A 19,286-nucleotide genomic window follows, 5' to 3' on the forward strand; every position below is an offset into this window, starting at 1 on the left:
CATAGAACAATTTGCCTGGCAGTAAATAGCATGGCAAGCTGTTTAAATCGTGCATTCATGTGCTGCTCGGATGGTCCCAGTTCCCGACCTGGGAAATTCCTCTTCAGACTTTGATGTGTTCTTAAATTTGAATTTGGAAACAGCAAAAACACTACAGAGATTAAAGACTTGTTATCCAGCTAATAAATGTTTCTTCTGCCTAATCTACATTATTGCTCATAGACTGCATTAAACAGTGACAATGTCATATCACCTTCTTGATTAAACATTAGCCATATAAATGAATTGATTAGAAGTTTCTTACCTTAAACCAAACCTTTACCAGATTTTTGTGTAATTTCAAGTCACTAAAGAGTCAGTCACCCAAAAAAGGGGAATTTTCCTAGTCGGGGAGTCATTTCTCAGATGATTTCAATACTCCATGAATGCGCAAATTCTCATTGGTCACTTGTTGATGACCTGCTACTTTCCTGCATCCATATTCACAGCCGGAGGAGTCAGACCTTCCGTACCCACCGCCTCAGAGAGAGCCAAATGTCTTCATGATTCCTCAGGGAATCAAACCTGTTCTGCAGAGAACCGCCATCGAGGTATCACTAATATCTACTTTAACTTTTCTGTTTCATTCTCACCACCTTCCTAGGTGCTGAGAAGCAGTGAAAATGATCATAGTAATTGTGTTTCCTTGTGCTTATGAGTTGTATTGTCTTCTGATCCCTGCTACTGATTCTCTATTGTATTATGTGTGTCTTAATTATAGAAGACATTAGCTTTATTAGTTCCCTTTAGCCTTCCCTTGCTGTTCCCTCAGGGTTGTTTTTGTGTTGGTCTTGTCTGTCATGGTCCTTAGTTTAGTTGTGTTACGTTAATCTAATATTGCTGTTCTGCTGTGTCTCTCTTCCTGTTTTATTTTGGTACATGTTGAACTCTGTGTCCTGTGTTGGGTTTGACATCCTGTGTCGTTATCCATGATTTGTTTCCACTGTGTCGTTATCCATGATTTGTTTCCACTGTGTCGTTATCCATGATTTGTTTCCACTGTGTCGTTATCCATGATTTGTTTCCACTGTGTCGTTATCCATGATTTGTTTCCACTGTGTCGTTATCCATGATTTGTTTCCACTGTGTCGTTATCCATGATTTGTTTCCACTGTGTCTCCCACCTGTTTGCCTCTCGCCTCATTACCATGTGTATAAATTGTCTTGTCTTGTCCTTTGTTGTATCATCCTGTTTCCTATTTCTTGCCATCCCTGTTTGTAGCGTCACTGTAGTTATTTCTTTAAAGCTCCCAGTGTTTCCCACAAGTTCCTGCTTTTCCTGCTGGATTTTTAGTTTGCCTTAAAGAAAGCTTGGTTTCATTTAATGCTTCTCTATGAGTCTGGATCTGGCGTCCTCTTCAGTCATTATATATGATAAAAATTTCTGTTGTTTTTCAGTATTAATGTCTTTAAATATCTTTATAATTTAAACTCAAAGAAACTTAAAGAATCTTCATTTTGGGGTTTTTTTTTTTTAATTTTGAATATCTATGAGCAGTTTGATAGATTTAATTATTACAAGTCTGAAAATGACAACACCAACACCACTTTTTCTGTGTCATCCTGACAGATTTTAGCATGGGGCGTCCGGAACCTGAAGAGCTTCCAGCTGGCCAGCGTTACCTCCCCCAGCCTGCAGGTGGAGTGTGGAGGCAGCATGGTCCAGAGCTGCGTCATTCGCAGTGTGAAGAAGAAGCCTAACTTTGACATTAATACCCTTCTCCTTGATGTGGTGAGCTATGCTGTACTATACTTAAACACACAGAGTAATCAGTGCCCACAGCTTCCATGTTAAGGACAGTTCTGCTGTGGTTTGTGTTACTCATTTATCTTCATCAGTGAAACCACAATAATGGCAGAATAGAGAACTTCCTTCTCTTTTTCCCAGAAAATTATAAGTTTCCTTGTGTGCTGCAGCAGATTTTTAAAAATTTATTTTTAGAAAAGTGAATGTTTCTTCAGATAAGAGTTAATTATCTCCCATGGCTATTAGCATAGGCATTACTAATGTACCATAAATGCAGGGTGGATATGTTTACCATGGGTATGGTGAGGGTACAAATGCTTACTGGATGTTCTTAAAATGGATGTCACTGTAGTAGGTCAATAGTAAGCTGAATTTGATGTTTAGTAAATCAGGGATAATACATTTAACATCGATGTAGTTTTCTTTGGATAAACCAAGTCTTCATATTTTCCACCACTGAAGAGGCAGACATTTCCACCTTGTTCAGGGATCCTAGAAATAAATAAAATAGGTAGAAGTTTTATATTTGTTAAGACTTTGTGATTGTGTAATAAAGTTATGGTCACATTTGCACATGATTCTGCAAGTAAGTACATAAAAGGGCACAAATTGCTAACCAGCTAGCTGACACTGGTAATATCAGGGGTGTCTCACACACAATGCATTATCTGACATGTAGTTCAGTTATGGGTTGTCAGGTTTTACTAATAGGGTCATTCTATCTCAAGTGTTAGCTAGTTATTATTTGGGTGGTGTTAATTACCCTCTGCACAGCCTTCTTGTTCTCAGTCTTGGCCCCTGTGTACCAAATCCCCAGCACACTCTCCACTGAGGAGCGGTAGAAAGCCGGCAGGGAGAAAGTGCAGCCGCTGCTGCTCTTTCTTTACCAGGGCGTTAGTGTTGTGGGTCCAAGTGAGCTCAGCGAAGATGTCGGTGCCCAGATACCTGAAGGTAGAGACAGATTCCACCCATTCTCCATTTATAATGAGAGGGGAGTGGACCTGTCTGTGCCTCCCGAAGTCCATTATGAGTTATTTTGTTTTAAGGACGTTCAACGTCAGGTTATTTTCTGAGCACCCGCAGGGCAAGTTCTCTACCTCTGCCCTATATGCTGTCTACCTATATACATTTTTTTTAAATAAAACTTTATTTGGGCAGTTGTTGTAACATGAGAGTTATGTTTGGGGTCTTGTATCAGACTACCAATGTGAAGACTACAAGACTACTCACATGAAATGGGCTTCTGACATCTTTTTCATCTCTCTTGTTTCACTAAATTTATTTCCATGTATAAGTGGGAGCCAAAAGGGAGCTAAAATGCTCTGTAAGGCTGAGAGGAATTGCAGAGTTGAATATAGTGGGCTATTATGAAAAAACACAAGTTATAACAGGTTAAAAAAAGGGTTGTATGGTCGCTAAAAAACCCAACTGCATGCACGTCGACACCTACGTACCCCTCGCTGTCACTCTGCAAAGAGCGTTTTTTAATTCACTCATTTATTTTAATCAGACCAGCCGCAACCTTCAGAGCGGGGAATCGTACCAATCGTTACTTATCCTTCAAATGTAACACTGTCCTCTGAGAATATGTTTCCACTGAGTTTACATTGGTGCCATTGAATTCCACCTAAGTGTTTTCTTATGAAAACCTAAACTGAAATATGGAAATATTAAACACATTTTTCCTAACAGCGGCTCCAAACAGGCTAGAGAGTTTAACAATATTAAGGTCTGAAGTTGATCACCTCCGTGTTTTATTATGACAGCTATAACTGGCGTATGGAAATATTCACTTTTTTCCCCTTAAATGCAGATTCTTGCTTTGGCCCATGCAGTTTAATGTTAACAAGATTAAGGTCCTGTTTTGACCACCGCACGAGTGTGACAGCCTCAATCGGACTGTGGAAATGTGCACATTTCTTTCCCCCTTAAATTTAGCCCCTGAACCAATTCCAAGCATTTAATGTTAACAATATTAAGGCCTTAAGATGACTGCGTAAGTGTTTTTGTATGCCACGGGAGCACAAGAAAATGTCATGGGCATAGTTTCCTTAAATATTACTCTTTGAAGTGTCTAACCACCTAATGTTAGCTCTCTCAGTTTATTGTGTGAGTTTAGCATCATCAGCCTCACTTAAGCCTTTCTTAAAGCCAGAGAGGTCAAACAGATTACAGTTCCCAACCCATTGTTTATTTACCTTTGAGTGAGTTTGGATAAATGAGGTTGTAATGGCATATTGTCTTCAGATGTAGCTGCTGTAAATGTTTTGAGGGTTTCATTATGCAGCTGGTTCTTTGAGATTTTTCTTCTGCCACACCGCAGCTCTCTGTAAAAGTCAGAGGGATTGAGGGAACTCGAGCCAGTTGAATTTTATTTAAGTGTATATAGCTGTTGCAGAAGCTCTGCCAGCTGCAGCACCTACAGTATCAGGATCAAGTGGGAGACTTTCAACACGCCTGGCAGGTCAAGTGATGGTCTGCTTGTCTTCTGAAGCCTGCAGACGTACAACCCAATGAAGGTTGCAAACTTAAAGGGGGCAGACGTTCTGGACCAAAAGTCAGAGATCTTATACAGGAAATCGCAAGAGAGGATTGTAAAGATTTCAGAAAATATGTTGCTACATGTCATTTAAACCTAAATTGAATCCTCTTTAATAGAAGATCATGATGACTGTATGAAAACAGGAAGAAAAAATGCTCAGTGTTAATCAGATTTGTGGTTGTTTTGTAACTTTCTAATTGTTTTATTGGGCTGTGGCAGATATAAGTTGTTTCTTCTGCTCTAGTTAACCCTTTATTGACCGGCCCTTCAAATTTACCTGTAAAATGGGCCCGCCGGTGGGCCCATGGTCAATAAAGGGTTAAGTCAGCTGTGAGTAATTCTGGAAAGGTTTGATTAGATTTTTTCCATAAACTCACATGATTAAGGTCCATTCTTGGTTTTTGTTTTTTCTTTGCGGTTATTTGTTTGTTTGTTTAAAGAGAATGGGCTTCATACGCTAATATGTGCATAGAAAAAAATAAAAGCACATGGAACGTGATGTTCCTACCACTGTGCATCCATAAAAGACGACAACAGTAAAATAACAGGAAGACACTACTGAGGAGGAAGTCTTGGAAAAAAAGCACAGCTTCCCAAAGTCTTTGCACAGGAGTACCTTTAGTTTAAAATAAATATATAATTATAATAATAAATAAAAAAGGCTTAGGATGAAATATCATTTCATTCATTTCATTGTTTTATTTTACAGAGCAAACTGTAGTCCTACAACGCAGTAACAGCCTTCATTTTGGACCTTCAGGGTCATCATCCCCAGAAGTTCACAACAGTCTGTTTTTGCAAAACACTGGTGTGAAAATCTCTAGTGTGCGATCAAGATTAATTGAGCCATATATAATGCAAGGAACTGACACTTACATGACAGAACAAAATGGCATAGTACTGAAAAGGACACAGTTTACCACAACTTGTATGTTTTTTTTGTTTTTCTTTAGCATTTTTTTGTGTCATTTTACTTGCAATATTAAAATCCTTAACTTATATGTTAACTCAAAGTCCCGAAAAGTTGATTCTTTTCATCTGGACGTCGTGTTTTTAGTGGGAGAAATGTTTCGTCACTGTCAGTGACAACTGATCAATGGCCATCAGTACCATTCACAGAGAGTTGGGGAATGGCTGCAATCACAGAATTGTAAGATTGTCAATGATCAGTGGTCTTTGATCAGTTGTTGTTGATCAATGGTCATGACAATTTGCATTTTAATCCAATGATCAAGAAACTGACCTCCCACCCTATTGTTCAATCAGTGGGCTAATTTCAGCGTTGTGCAAAGGTACTGTTGAAAGGTTTTGGGGGAACCTGCAGTCAGCTGAGACTAAAGAAGTCACTTGAATATGAGTGACGAAATGTTTCTCCAACTGAAAACACTACGTCCAGATGAACAGAATCAACTTTTGGGGGATTTCCTTACCTGGATGATTGAGCATGCGTCAAGACACTTTAACTCAAAGTGTTGTATGTACCCTGATTTCCATCACAAAGATGGTATCTGCACCTCTGCAGATTCAGCTATTTCTTCCCTTACGTCTGAAAAGGTGCATTGAAGCCTTGATTGGTCATGCCTTGGTGACCAATCAGTTTTAGGCAATCAGCAGCCACAGCCAGTCAACATCATGCAGGCAGGTGGCATAACCAATTAGAAATAGACGTTAAGCAACCAGACGCTTAAGTCACTGTGTTTTCATCTTTCTCCATCTCACCACAGAGACTTCCCCAAGAGGAGCTCTACATGCCGCCAATTGTCATCAAAGTCATTGACAATCGTCAGTTTGGGAGGAAGCCGGTGGTTGGGCAGTGCACCATCCGCTCGCTGGAGGAGTACCGCTACAACCAAGAAGATGAGCAAGCTGTGGAGTTGGAGGGAGAGGAGGAAGGATGGCGACGTAAGGCACACAGCAGTGGAAAAAAATACAGAAAAAATGATTAACACTGATGATAAATGTTAAGTGTCTTCTTTTCCTGTGTGTGTTGGCACGTGTAGGTGAGACGCCCCATTTAATTTCTGGGGAGGTTTTTATTGACATTGATGATGAGCAGCCGCTTGTGTCTGACCAGGTAAAAGAGCTTTTTGTATCAGCTAGTTGCCTAAACCTGCTCTGTGTACACAACACTGCACAATTATTGGCTAATTACTCAGTAGGTAATTACTGGTAATTAGTATTTTAAATAATTGCCACAAAACTGCCTTTAAAGCATCAAAAACACTTTTGTGTTCATCTCTAAATTTCCTCTCACTAACTTAAGGATTCTCTGGCTGGGCTGTGACTTTCACCTTCCTGCTGAAATCCAAAATCTTTAACAAAAGAAAAGGGGAAAAAAAGAGCCTTGCCAACAATATCACTCGAATGCAGATAAAATTGTTTATTTAGTAAGGGCTGTTTTTCACATTGAGTTAAAACTGCCAAGGATAGTGGTGAGGAGGGAACCTATATACAGGACACAGCCCTATTAGGCTCATAGCAACAGGTCCCACTGTCTTACCCTTTCATTTTTTTTCTCTTTCTTCTTCATGTTTGGACAATTCAAACTATTTTTGGAATACCCAAAAAGTTTATTCTGTTCATCTGGATGTAGCATTTTCAGAGGGAGAAACGTTTCATCACTCATCCAAGTGACTTCTTCAGTCTCAGCTGACTGCAGGATTCCCCAACCGTTTAAAGAGTACATGTGCACAATGACTGAAACTAGCACCACTGACTAACAATGGGCTGTAAGGTCAGATTCTTGAGCATTAATATGCAAATTTTCATGACTATTCATCAACAACCACTGATAAAAAGATCAAAATGCTACATCCAGATGAACAGGATCAGCTTTTTGGGATTTCCTTACCGGATGACTGGTCAAAGATTTTTGACATCCCAGTTTGAAGAACACATAAAGTCAATTACTAACAAAATGTAGTCTTTTTAAAGCATTTTTTTAATATCCCCTCTTACCCCCCTCCTGGTCCACAGTCGTAAGTGGTTTCATTGTGTGTATTAGTGAATAGAAGATTGTATAGAATTAGACCGCGACATTTGGCTTTATTGGTTTGGCAGACCGCATGAGGTTCCGTTGAAGGGAGCAAACATAAATAATGCAGCGCTATAAATGCTAAACACACACTCGCAGACCGCAGCTATCGTTGTGTAATCATGTTTGAGGATTGAAGGGAGCTGGAAAGTTTCAGGAGGAATGCATTGTCATCAAACTGTGGTCCCCCCAAAAACTGCAAAAACGCAAAGTCATTATTATGTTTAAGATGTTGTTGTTGTTGTTACATTTTCTAAAAATAGCGTTAGGAGGAGAAGAGTTACCAAAGTGCAGTGTTGGTATAAGACATGGAGAAGGTGACACAGAAGGGAATTGATCAAATGAGAAGAAATTGGTGATTATTAATAATGTTGTTGTTTTTATTATTGAATATGTAATTGTGCTCTGGGCTATGGGTTGACATAACATCCCCTATATCTGTAAGTAGCAGCAACTAAACTTTGAAAAAACTTTGACTGTACATGGAGAAACATGTTTCTTTAAACACACAGTAAGTCCTTATTGTCAGTCTGAATGAGATTTGAAAGACTCTAACAAATCTTCAATTCCACCTAACAAAAAGTCCAAGCTCAATAGAAACCGCCTGGTATTGTTTTCACAGACATTTTGCTTTGAGATGTGTGGTAAGGATGGTGAAATGTTATGTTTCCAATAGAAAGCACAAAACTGATCTGCTGCACTGCGTATAAAAACACAAAAATGTTTGAAGCTTGGCCCAGTTGGGCCTGAGTAGGGCCAATTTAGGATGTAAATAAAAACAAAACAATAAGTAAATAACTGTAATAAGTGCTTGCTGGGCTATTGATTATTACATTTATTATTATTATTATTATTATTATTATTATTATTATTATTATTAACAACAACAACTACTACTAATGGTACAAGAACGTGTCTGGAAATGCTTCTGAACCAAACTGGAGTTTATGTCAAAGGTGTTTTTTATATTTGCAGCATGCATAACCACACACAGCCAATATAAACTTTCCATTTTCAAGGTTCACCAGTAGAGTTTTGGTCTCTGATGTGATGGTTTTTTTTATTCAGAGTCAGAACCAATTTGATTTGGATGACAAAAATCAAAATCTAACTGGGGAGTTACTCAGATCCCAAGTTACTCGGAGAGGAACTTTGTATTAGTATCTTGCCCAATGATATTTGGCATGACGGGGATTGAACCACCAACCTTCCAGTTAGTAGATGACCTGCTCTACCACCAGAGCTACAGCTACCCCATATGTAAACAAAAATTGAATTCAGTTGAATTTAATGACTTGAAGCAATGGATGAGGTCTAGCAGACACTGATTGGCTCCAGCTGCCTGCATTGGCACATTTGTCACTCACACAGGGAGCGATTCACTTGCCATGCATCTCTTCGAAGTTGACCATTGGTCGCCAGCGGACATTTCGGACTCCAGTTGCCTAGGTAATCCGCTAATGTATTCACTACCAGGTCATAGGTTTATCTGTGGTATCTGGCACTCTTATTGACAATCACTTCAGTTGCTTGCCTCCAAGTTGAGGAAAGTGTATTTCAGGACCCGCTTACTTTGCATCACCTGTAGCTTGAAGTCAACAAGTGTCATTTCTACGGTGTCTGGTCGCCATGGCACTGTTCTGGTTTCTGTGAAGACATAGCTTTATGGTCTATTGAAGCAAACACTATTTTCTTGCCCCTCAAATATGTTTTTTATTTTAACAGTTTAACATAAGACCCTGTTGGGGACTGACAAACTTGTGAAGTCAGCCCTATGTGTCCATAAGAAGAACTGCACTTTTTGGCACTCGTGTTTTGGCTTCATCTTTAAGCCCTGGGTTGTTGTCACTTGGACCACCACACTGGTTAAGCATGTTTGTGGGCACTTTTTAGTGGCATTACAGGAGTTCTAAAAAGTCTCAACATTTAACTCTGTTTAAACTTAACCATACTTTTGCAATAGCATTGTGTCATCAAAAATGGCCAGTGTATCTATTTTTCAGCACTTTTAACAGTTTATGGCATATTTCTGCCTCTATGATAATTATATGTTAGGTCAGAGGGTAGGGACAAACAGCCTACATGATCATTAAGGTTAGAAGTCTTGCTCTTGCCTTTGGAGATAGTAAAGGTACTGGAACCCTTGTCTACAAACTTTGTGCTAAAATACCCATCTGGCAGCCATGATAAGAAAGTAAACACTCATCAAAATATGAAAATATTCCTTTAACATAACTAAAAGAATAGACGAGTTGTCTCTGCTGGTTGGTATTTGCTCTGAACTGTAATTATGCAAAACCAATGGTTGCCTGTTCAGAAATCACTAAAGACAGTGTGGCAGGCCTTGGAAAATGTTCTGCAGTAATGTTTAAGTGCGCAGGATTTGAAGTTAATGGGCTACAACATGGAAAACCACTGGATTGGCCCCTTTGAGAATACTGAAGTAACATTTGAAGACAGTGAATCTGCAGAGGACTTGTGAGTTTTCTGGAAAGAATTCCAAGCTCGTGATTTCTGTCAGCCTCCTCTGTGAGAGTAAAACAATTCAAGACTTCTGTTTTGGAGCCCTGCACCTTCTTGCTGATGTCTATCACTTCTTCTTTTCTTCTCCTCAGTTTCCCCTCTCTGCTGTCATCAGCTGTCATTCATTTTCTTTGCTTTTCAAAACCCTCAGTCTTCCTCCTTTGCTTCTGTCTATTGCTCTCCCTCTTCTCTCTCCCCTGCACAATAAAACGATTATTTGCTTCTTTTCTACATTCACCTTTTCCCCATACTACTTTTTTATCAGTTCCTGCCACTTTCCTCCTTTGTAAAATATCCAGTGCTGAAAAATGGATGCTTAAGTGCCAAAAACTGCAGTTCCTCAAGTAGCCACTTCGGGCTGCCTCGAGAAGTGAACTACCCCTCATGGACTCCCAGGGTAAAATGACCAACTTAATAGGAGAAATGCCAAGTTGCTTCTTGGAACAATGTCCTGTATAAAGACATGACAAAAGTGGTGTCCATAATCCACGGCTCATTTCCAAAAAAATTTCAAGCACAGCAGTGGAGGCCTGAGCATTTTGGCTTGTTCTCTATATACCAGAGTATTCTAGACTCTGTTGGGCCATCTGTCCAACAGGTAAAACTTGTGCCAAACTGGGGCTTAAAGTTAGGAACACCGCCAGTTTGACTGGTAGATGTGCCAACACAGCTGACTAATAACACTCACTGAACTTGATAACTCAATTGCGTTTGTGCTGTTGCTGCCTTTTAGCATAATGACCACTGGCCCACAAGGTAGTAGCTGATGTCTCAGTGGCCTTTTACCTTCTTTTATATGCACTCTCTAAATCTGTTTTTTGTTGCCTTCTAATTAACTTCTTCCTTTTATTTGAGCCCGTTCTCACTCCCGAGGCGTAACATCCCGACGTTTTGTCACGTCCTGTGGCGTTCCTGAGGAACGCGAAAGGTGACCTTCCACGTTGTTATGGTACGCGGCGGTTTCCAGCCCTGTACTGCAGCCCTAAACTTAACCTTATCACTAAGCCTAACCATAACCTTATGCCTAACCTTAACCATAACCTTATGCCTAACCACAGCCTTATTCCTAACCTTAACCATAACCGTATCCCTACGCCTAAACCTAACCTTATCCCTAAACCTAACCATAACCTTATGCCTAAACCTAACCATAACGTATACCTAAGCCTAAACCTAACCTTATCGCTAAACCTAACCATAACCTTATTCCTAACCTTAACCAGCACTTTAATGAGGTGAAATAGTGTTTTCTAAAGCGATTTTAAGGGAAAAAGCGAAGATGTGTAGATTGAGTCCAAACGGTTCTCATGTGTCCGCAGTTTTCCGATGTCGTGACGTAGGAACGCCTTGGGTGCCCGAAAACGTAATATGTTGACGATTTGTCACCTAGCGTAAAATGTTACGATTTGGGAGTGAGAACGGGTTGTTTATTTATCAGTTGTTGTTCCTTCTTTTCTGCTCACACAGTTTCCTGGCTCTTTTTAGCTTTTACCAAATTATGTTTTTCTTCTGCCTTCCTTCCTTGGTTCTTTTCCTTCTTACATAAAATTTTACTTAACTCTATTCCCTTTTCTGTCACCCTTTTCCCAGTAAAACCTCCTTTGCCTCCATCTCTTCTTCTGTCCTTATTTTCATTCATTATATATCCTTCCATTCCTTCCATCCCTCTGCCCTTTCCCTTCTAATTTCCTTCCTACTTTACTATCTCCATTTATCGCCAATTTTATGTTATCTTCACTTTAGCCATACTTTCTTTTGCGCAATTTTCATCTATTCAGTAATCCTTTAATTTCTCCATTTTATTTTTCTCCATCTTTCTGTTTTTCAAGCTCGCTTCACCTCTGTTTTTTAGTTTCCCTCTCCAGTCAACCCAGTTTTTCTCACACTCTCTCCATCCGTCTTTTGACTTCCCCTCTTTACCCTTTTAATTCATTTTCTCATTCCTTCTTCCCTTCTCTATCGATCAAGCTGGCAGCTGTTTTAATGTGGCAGCTCATTAGGGGGAATCCTCATGTTATCCTCCTCCATTTCCTCTCTCTCTCTTCATTGTTGTGGTTCATCAGCCAATCATCCCCTCACTGATCCTTTCATCATCTTGAAATCCCTGCTGGAATTTTTCCCTTTTTTAATTTCTCTGTGCGGCCCTCCTTGGTATCCCTTAACCCACAGGCGCCACAAAAGCTGCACACACACACACACACACACACACACACACACACACACACACACACACACACACACACACACACACACACACACACACACACACACATAAATTTGTGTTTCTGTCACTTAGAGCACATTACATTGACTTTAATTTATCTAAATGATAATTAAACCCTTGACTAAACCTATCAAAACTTCATGTTAAAACTGAATGATCAACATTATGGAGACGTCCTTTATGCATTCACATCATAAGGAAAACACATACACACAGATACGTGCACTATTTAACATAAGGAGACATCATGGGACTGTCTCTAATATACTGCTGTTACCTCATTCTTACGACACTGACCATTTTTCCATTCTCTTGCACTGATGCAAAACCTCAATTGCCTTGTTGTGTTTGAGGGGGGAGGGCAGCGGTAAATGTTTAGTGACATTGGAGTTCAAAAAAATATGTACAACATGAGCTAAATAAGCGAGGTTAATTAGTGCGTCTGCGGGTGTTGAAATCAGTGTACACTCCCTGACATTAACACCCTAATCCAATTAAAATGTGCAGTTCATCATCAGAACAGCTTTGTGTGGGTACAATAACAGTCACGCAACTGGATGATAAATTTGCAGTGACAGCTTAAAAAGAAAAAAGAAAATCTGCACTCTTGTCAACCCAATTTGCAGATTCAGACCGGGCGATGAGTTAGAAGTTGTAAATTAATGGAGCAAAGTGCGACATTTGGTCAGCAACAGGCAGCTTTGTTTCAGCAGATTCTTTGTACTGCTAAAATTCTTCGTTGCACTTAAAAAAAATGCAAAAAACCAAAACTTGGCACACAGCTAACTTGTTTAATTAAATTGGTCTTTGATAATCAGTCTTTGTGGAGCTTCATCTGTTTCTTCTTAACTTGAAGATTGCGAACTTTTAAAGAGTAAAAGTAAAGTGGGATGGTGATCAGTTCACAGCTTGTGCAAAATAACATGATTAAACGCTGAGGTTTCTTCAGTCAAAGTCAGCAGAGACATGTGGCAACCAGTTGTAGTCAAATCAAATCAAGTGTCCAATTGGATACTTGAATATTGGAACTATAGATAACTAATTTGTTTATAGTACTACAAGGACATCGCTGTCCACAGTTTAGTGGACAGTGATGTCCACAGCAATTCATAATGACTCCACTCCCTTATGTGAGAATTTTGTGTAATTCAAGCTACCAGCACACTCACACCCACCTCTGGATGCTTTTGCGGCAATGTCATTGAAAGGGAATTTGTCCACCCACCACAACCAAACTCCTTATTGACTTTCCATTGGCATTGTTTTCCTGGTGCCTTGCGTGCCATCACCACATAATGCATTTTGAGGAGGTTGTGGTCACTTCACATTATTCACTGAGATCAGGTTGCATGTAACCTTGGTTAAACATGGGTTGAAAACCACTTAACTTTGTTCTGATTTTTAAAGAAGTTTAGCATTTAAGAGCTGCATTTTATTTCCAGCGAATTATTGCTATTAGTTCAGATCGCTCCAACCAAACAAATACTGATACTCTGTTTTCCAATTTGAAATCATTACACATGTTTGAAAATTCACTAGGGTTTACTACTATTACTAGGGTTGGATGATTTTCTCCAAAGTCTGGGAACTATCCACTTCCATAATACATACCGTTTCACCAGCAGCAGTAATGCTGGAGACACAAAGAGAGGCAGACATAGTCTTCATTTTCCACTTCCATATTTAGTAAAATCTTTTTCTCTTTCGGCCTATAGTTCATCTAAGTTTTTCAGTCTCTCTCTCTCTACGCTGCTCTTCCCTGTACTCAGCAGTCAGTAACTCAGCAGTAAAATGACAAACATAAAACACAGTAGTAAGATAGATTCTCTTTAATAGGAATCGTAAAATAATCAGTTGGGAAACAAGCCAAACATCACTATGATTTGTTAACTTTTGGCAGTCATTCTGACCATCGTCGGTTACCTGCATCATCTTCCGTGAGCACAAACCTACTTTCCACCCATTTTGCTACTCAGGCTTTTGGTTATAAAGGCATCAGGATTTACCCCTTAGACCTGGCAGAGGTGCTCCAAGGACTGTCGAGGAACTGTCAGGACGGGGGGATCTGACTGTGAAAACAAGGTCACTGCATGCTTATTGAGTAGTGACATGTAAATCACAAGGTTGGCCCAGCCTAACATAAATGATGCTTTCATCCTGATTTATAACTATTATGGGACTATAAAGTACATTATAAGACTAATGTAAGAGGTCATAAAGTCATTAGGAGTTTTTTTCTGAAGGTTCTATTGTTACAAATATCTACAAGTTATGTCCATACATTTTTTTTTTTAATATAAAGTCCACCACTGCAAGGTGATGACGGCACAAAAATATAATAACTGCATTCAGGTTTTCCCACCCTATCTTTGTTCTATCCTTCTCTGTTCTCAGCTGATCTCTAACTTTGTCTAAACACTTGAGGCTCAGATTTACTAATGAGTGGTGCGAATGCAAACTGGCCTTTAAATTCATGTGAGTTGTGTTTATATAGCACTGTACAATTATACAGTGGTGTAAAAGAAAAAATACTGTTTGTTTTTATAAAGACGCTCAAACTGATTTACTAGCGTCTGCAACACATAATTTGCTGCTAATTATGCATGATATGATGCATGGTATGATATGATATGATATACGTTTGATTTTGAAATTAACTAACTGTGCCGATGATAATAAAAACAGCTCAGCTGTTGTAAATCACCCATGTTTAGTAAATCTGGTCCTTTGTCCTCCTAATCTGGGTTCTGTCACAGTCCATCAGAGTAAATTCTCTGAAGTATAAGGTACAGCCTTCTCTAATGTGTATTTTGGTGGAAGATAAAACAGATTTATTACTTCTGTATTTTACCAATATCATGGAGAAAAAAGGTATATTCTGATTGCCTTTGGTTAGAGTTGGGGTTAGGGCTGTGGTCATCTACAGTGATGACTTAGACCTGGGTATCTGCATTTCTTCCATAGGGGGACCTTCCAGGGAAGTAACACAATTGCACACTCAGTTCATGTTTAGAACCCACGATGGTGACAGTGATGTTTCTGTGTGTTTGAGTCGCTGATGTCCCTTCAAATGTTAGTAGATAATGTCTAACAGTGTCTAATGTTGTAATTTTCATGTATATTTCTAATATCATGTTCCTTCTTTTTGAGTGATTAACACTTTCAAATTGTCTTTTATGATTCATCATTGAGATGTGTTGCAAATATTGAAGCTAACTCTAACAAACTAACCTGAAAGTGTGTGTTTCTGTGTATATATATGTGTTGTAGCTTGCGGATGGAACCAGTTCTGCTATCATTAACCTTTCAACCTCTAGTTCCAGCCTTCATGTAGGTAACAAACTCATCTTGTCATTCATGTTATTCATTTCATTCATTGAACAAGAATGTCAGTCATGCTTTGCATTTAGTTTTCATTGCACTTGTTTTTTTTTTCATCATCCATCCATACATCATACCTTCCAGCCTCCCATTTAATTGTCTTTTTTTCCACATACTAAAGAGAAAGTAGATATTTACTGCAAATCTGCTCATATTGGGAACAGACTGTCTAAATTTTTAAAAAGGTCTACACCAGAGCCAGGAAATTTTTACGGTGGTCGCCAGGCTGAGGATACTAGTGGAAACTGATGTCGCTCTTATGTTGGACACAGCATTGAGCCAAATGTTTGGTCTCCCTTCTTATCATTTGGCTCATTTGTGCACCACATGCACCATGAGACAAGTCTGTTACAACTCAAGATGTTAGCGAGGTTGCAACTGTTGATAAAATTCATACAGTGGATGTTGTTAGGAGTCCACAAGGAAACAGCTGCTGTAGAATGAAAATGGCTGTCAAAAAAAAACAAACTCCCAAAGTTTACATTTAAATCTGTTACTGTATGTAACTCTATTTTATTAATTTGTTTCTCTAATGGATATCATCATTTGGCTGTTTTCCACTGCAAGAACAGCAAGGTGTTTTATCTTTTCTTACAAAATTGAAGAAGGTCTTTGCCACTCAGCAAAAACTTGTTGAAAGGATGTTTAATATGCTCTCAAAATACAATGCTGGAATTTGGGTAAAAAACAAAACATCAAATGTGAAATGCTGCTCTTTCAGGTCACTGAAAATATGTCTGGAAAAAGGTTTCTCTTTATGTCTGACACCTCGGATTCAAAACCTGAGTTTTTTTTGTTTTTTGCACTGACATTCATTACTTATTACTGCACCAACAAACTATAGTAGCATGTGCCTGCAATAATGAGGCCTTTTCATGTGGAGTTTGCATGTTCCTCCATTGCCTGCGTATTTCTCTGGGTACTCCAGGTTAGGTTCCTAGTCACACAGGCTCAGTAACAGCCAGCAAGCACTCACCAACCAGTCAGAGACTAGTTGCCAGGGGATTGCTGACAGGTCCTTATGCCTGTGGCCCAGTGGTGGTTCTTATCTGGCAATAGGTGTGAATGTGAGCCCTCACTTCCAACCAGCTGTTTTTCAGCACTACTTAGAAGCACCTACCTGCCTATTATACCCCTAAAAACGGGGCTGAAAAGACCCTATAAATGGATGGGGTCCAAAACAGTGTGTGGGAAATTTTTGAGATCTCTAAGTAAAAAAACACCCATTAATTAGTAAAAAGGCAGTCAAAATCTAAAACTAATAAACAATAAACAATGTTTCAGGTGATGCCAGGTCACAGTGTGTGTAGACAGTAGCACAGTTTTAGTGTTGTTATCTATAGATGAAGTTTATTTGAAGTAAGACACTGTTGAATAACACTGAGTGCAGACAGATGAGGGTCGATCTGGAATGAGATAAAAGTGGGGCTTTTTTCCCTGCTGCCAGGATGAAACGGGAGACTTGCTGCTTTGCTGGTCTCGTGTCAGAAAAATGCATCCTACTCAAGAAAGCCAGATTTTACAGAGCGACACACCGAGCTGTGCGGTTACACAGGAAATCTAATCCCACATTTGAACTTGGGGGGGGGGGGGCTCCGCTGCTTGTTACATTCTTCTATTTTATTTATCTAAGCCAGGTCAATTTGAAGACTAAGCATGACCCGGACCAGCCTGAGCACACAAACATACACATCCAGTAGTGCTCTTTCCTTTCTTGCTCGAATTTGGGGGGTGGGGTGGAGGGGATTTCTTCCTCTCCAAACAAAGATATTTGTTTTATTAAGGTTCAGATATTTAAAGCAGTCAAATTAAAAGCTCCATTTTCTGTCTGGCCATGGCCAAAGTCAACAGAGCTGCTTATAGATCCTCTATACCACAACTCTCTGTGAGCTCTTACTAAAAGACAGAGGAGGGATGGATGAATGAGAGGAGGGAGAAAGTGACTAAAAGAGAAGCAGAGACAATGAAAAGAGTCAGAAAAGTTTCAACTAAAGGAGCAAAAAGAGGCGGCTAATATCTCACGGCACCAGAGAAAGAAAGCATGCTCTCTCATGTGCTGTAAATCCTGGCATCCTTAATCTCTGGGTCGCAACCAAAAGAACAGGTCATGCGCGTATGTCTGATGATTACCAGATTACTGCAGCAGAGTGTGCGCTCAGCAGAGCCGCTTCCAAAGCAGATCAGTCAGATTTAGTTTCAGAGTTGGAAAGGTTTAAGAAGATCGGCTGTCAGGAGCGTCATGGCTCCTCAAAGCTCGGAGGCTCCAGCCCCCCTTTCGTGATATCTGAGATCTAACGTCGCTCAGATGGAAAATGAACATTAGATGTCACGTCTCATTGGCAGAATGCGTGCACGATGACAGTATATATCGTGGATCAAACCGGCCTCTGTGTTTTCTCATTTCCATAAGGAAACTGGATTTCAAAAATCTGTCAGGTCACTATAATCTGGTTTTTGTGTCTGCTTTTTCTATCGGTGACGTGCTTTTACATGAATTCTGCTCCTTCTTTAAAAACTGCGATTGTACCTCTGCCATTAATTCTCATTAGAATTATTCCACTTCGTCTCCAAAAAGCAGTCAGTTTTGGTTAAAATCCTGCTCTGAAAATGTTGCAGTTTACCTCAACTTCCATAAATCCTTCCTGGCTGCTTTGGATCCAAAGAAACTAACTGACATGGCTTCGTGCCAGGCGACTTTGTGGCATTTTTGGGGGTTTGTGAAACACACATTTATGGCCCTATAATGACACTGTAACCAGAAACAAGATGTCAAAATAGCTTAGTAAATCATTATTGTTTTTCTTGTTCTGCTAATTTCGGCCACAGACTGATGTAAGCTGCTGTTCAACTCCAGAATCTGAGCGCTGCACATATTTGTTGCCCAGACCATCATCCAGATGTGTCTGTGCTTTTAAAGATGGCACTGGTGTACTTTTAAGTCTATCATTAGTCGCAAGTTAGTGTTTGAACTTTCAAATATCAGACAGACTTTCAAAAAGCTGCTGTGAAAAGCCTGATTCACCCAACATCTCATTGACAGTAGAAGGACATTATTTACTGTAGCTGATGACCATAGTGGACCATTTAGCAGCTAAAGATGCAGACACGGATGCTTCCCTCATTATAGAGAGCCTATCAGACTTGGCATCTGAGGCCAACAGTCAACATTTAGGTAGTTAGGGCATCAGGGTTAAGGCTATCTATTCTTTTTTTAGACTTGTTAACCTTTATTTAACAGGACAGTGGAGAGATACCAGGAAAGCCAGGAGAAAGCTCAGGGGTAAGACGCAGTTACTGGCCTCAGGGCAGATTAGAACCCAGGCCTATATGGGTTACCTTCTCAACCCAGTGAGCTAAATCAGTGTCCATGACTTCCTATTCTGTCAGTTAATGTTTGCAAGTCCATCATATACGATTCCCAGTTGTCTTTGGTGTTACATATAGCATGGACTATTTACTCACAGCCACAGCCTGCTCAATCAGTCAGTAGAACTCAGATTATGGGAGGACTACAAATGCAAGAAAGTTTGTAATTTTCAAAACCTGTGTCGTTTTTTGAGGCTTCTGAGGGTCTTTTAAATTGGGGAGAATTTGAGTACAAATTGTTTTCTGCATATCAGATTGACTTTCAGAGAAATGGGCTAGTCGATGGTATGAGTTTAGAACAGCATATGAAAAAAGCTTTCAGGAACTGGACATGCTGTAGATTGAGTCAGCCCTGTGTAATATCAATCAATGATAGCAAAGAAGACATTTATTTATGTGCAAATGCCACAGATTTTTACTTGAGGTTTTG

General features: G+C 39.6%; 1 protein-coding gene across 1 annotated transcript in view; it reads left to right on the top strand.

Annotated features, from left to right (window-relative positions):
* dysf (dysferlin, limb girdle muscular dystrophy 2B (autosomal recessive)) overlaps window positions 1-19,286 on the top strand; it is a 107,127-nt gene that overhangs the window by 45,835 nt on the left and 42,006 nt on the right. Inside the window, exons 37-40 of the mRNA XM_063469493.1 lie at window positions 489-590; window positions 1,610-1,771; window positions 6,053-6,230; window positions 6,329-6,402. Of these exons, the coding sequence (XP_063325563.1) occupies window positions 489-590; window positions 1,610-1,771; window positions 6,053-6,230; window positions 6,329-6,402 (516 nt within the window). The remainder of the gene's footprint in view (window positions 1-488; window positions 591-1,609; window positions 1,772-6,052; window positions 6,231-6,328; window positions 6,403-19,286) is intronic.

The sequence above is a fragment of the Pelmatolapia mariae genome, linkage group LG3_W (assembly GCF_036321145.2).
Source record: "Pelmatolapia mariae isolate MD_Pm_ZW linkage group LG3_W, Pm_UMD_F_2, whole genome shotgun sequence".
NCBI classification, from domain to species: Eukaryota; Metazoa; Chordata; class Actinopteri; order Cichliformes; family Cichlidae; genus Pelmatolapia; species Pelmatolapia mariae.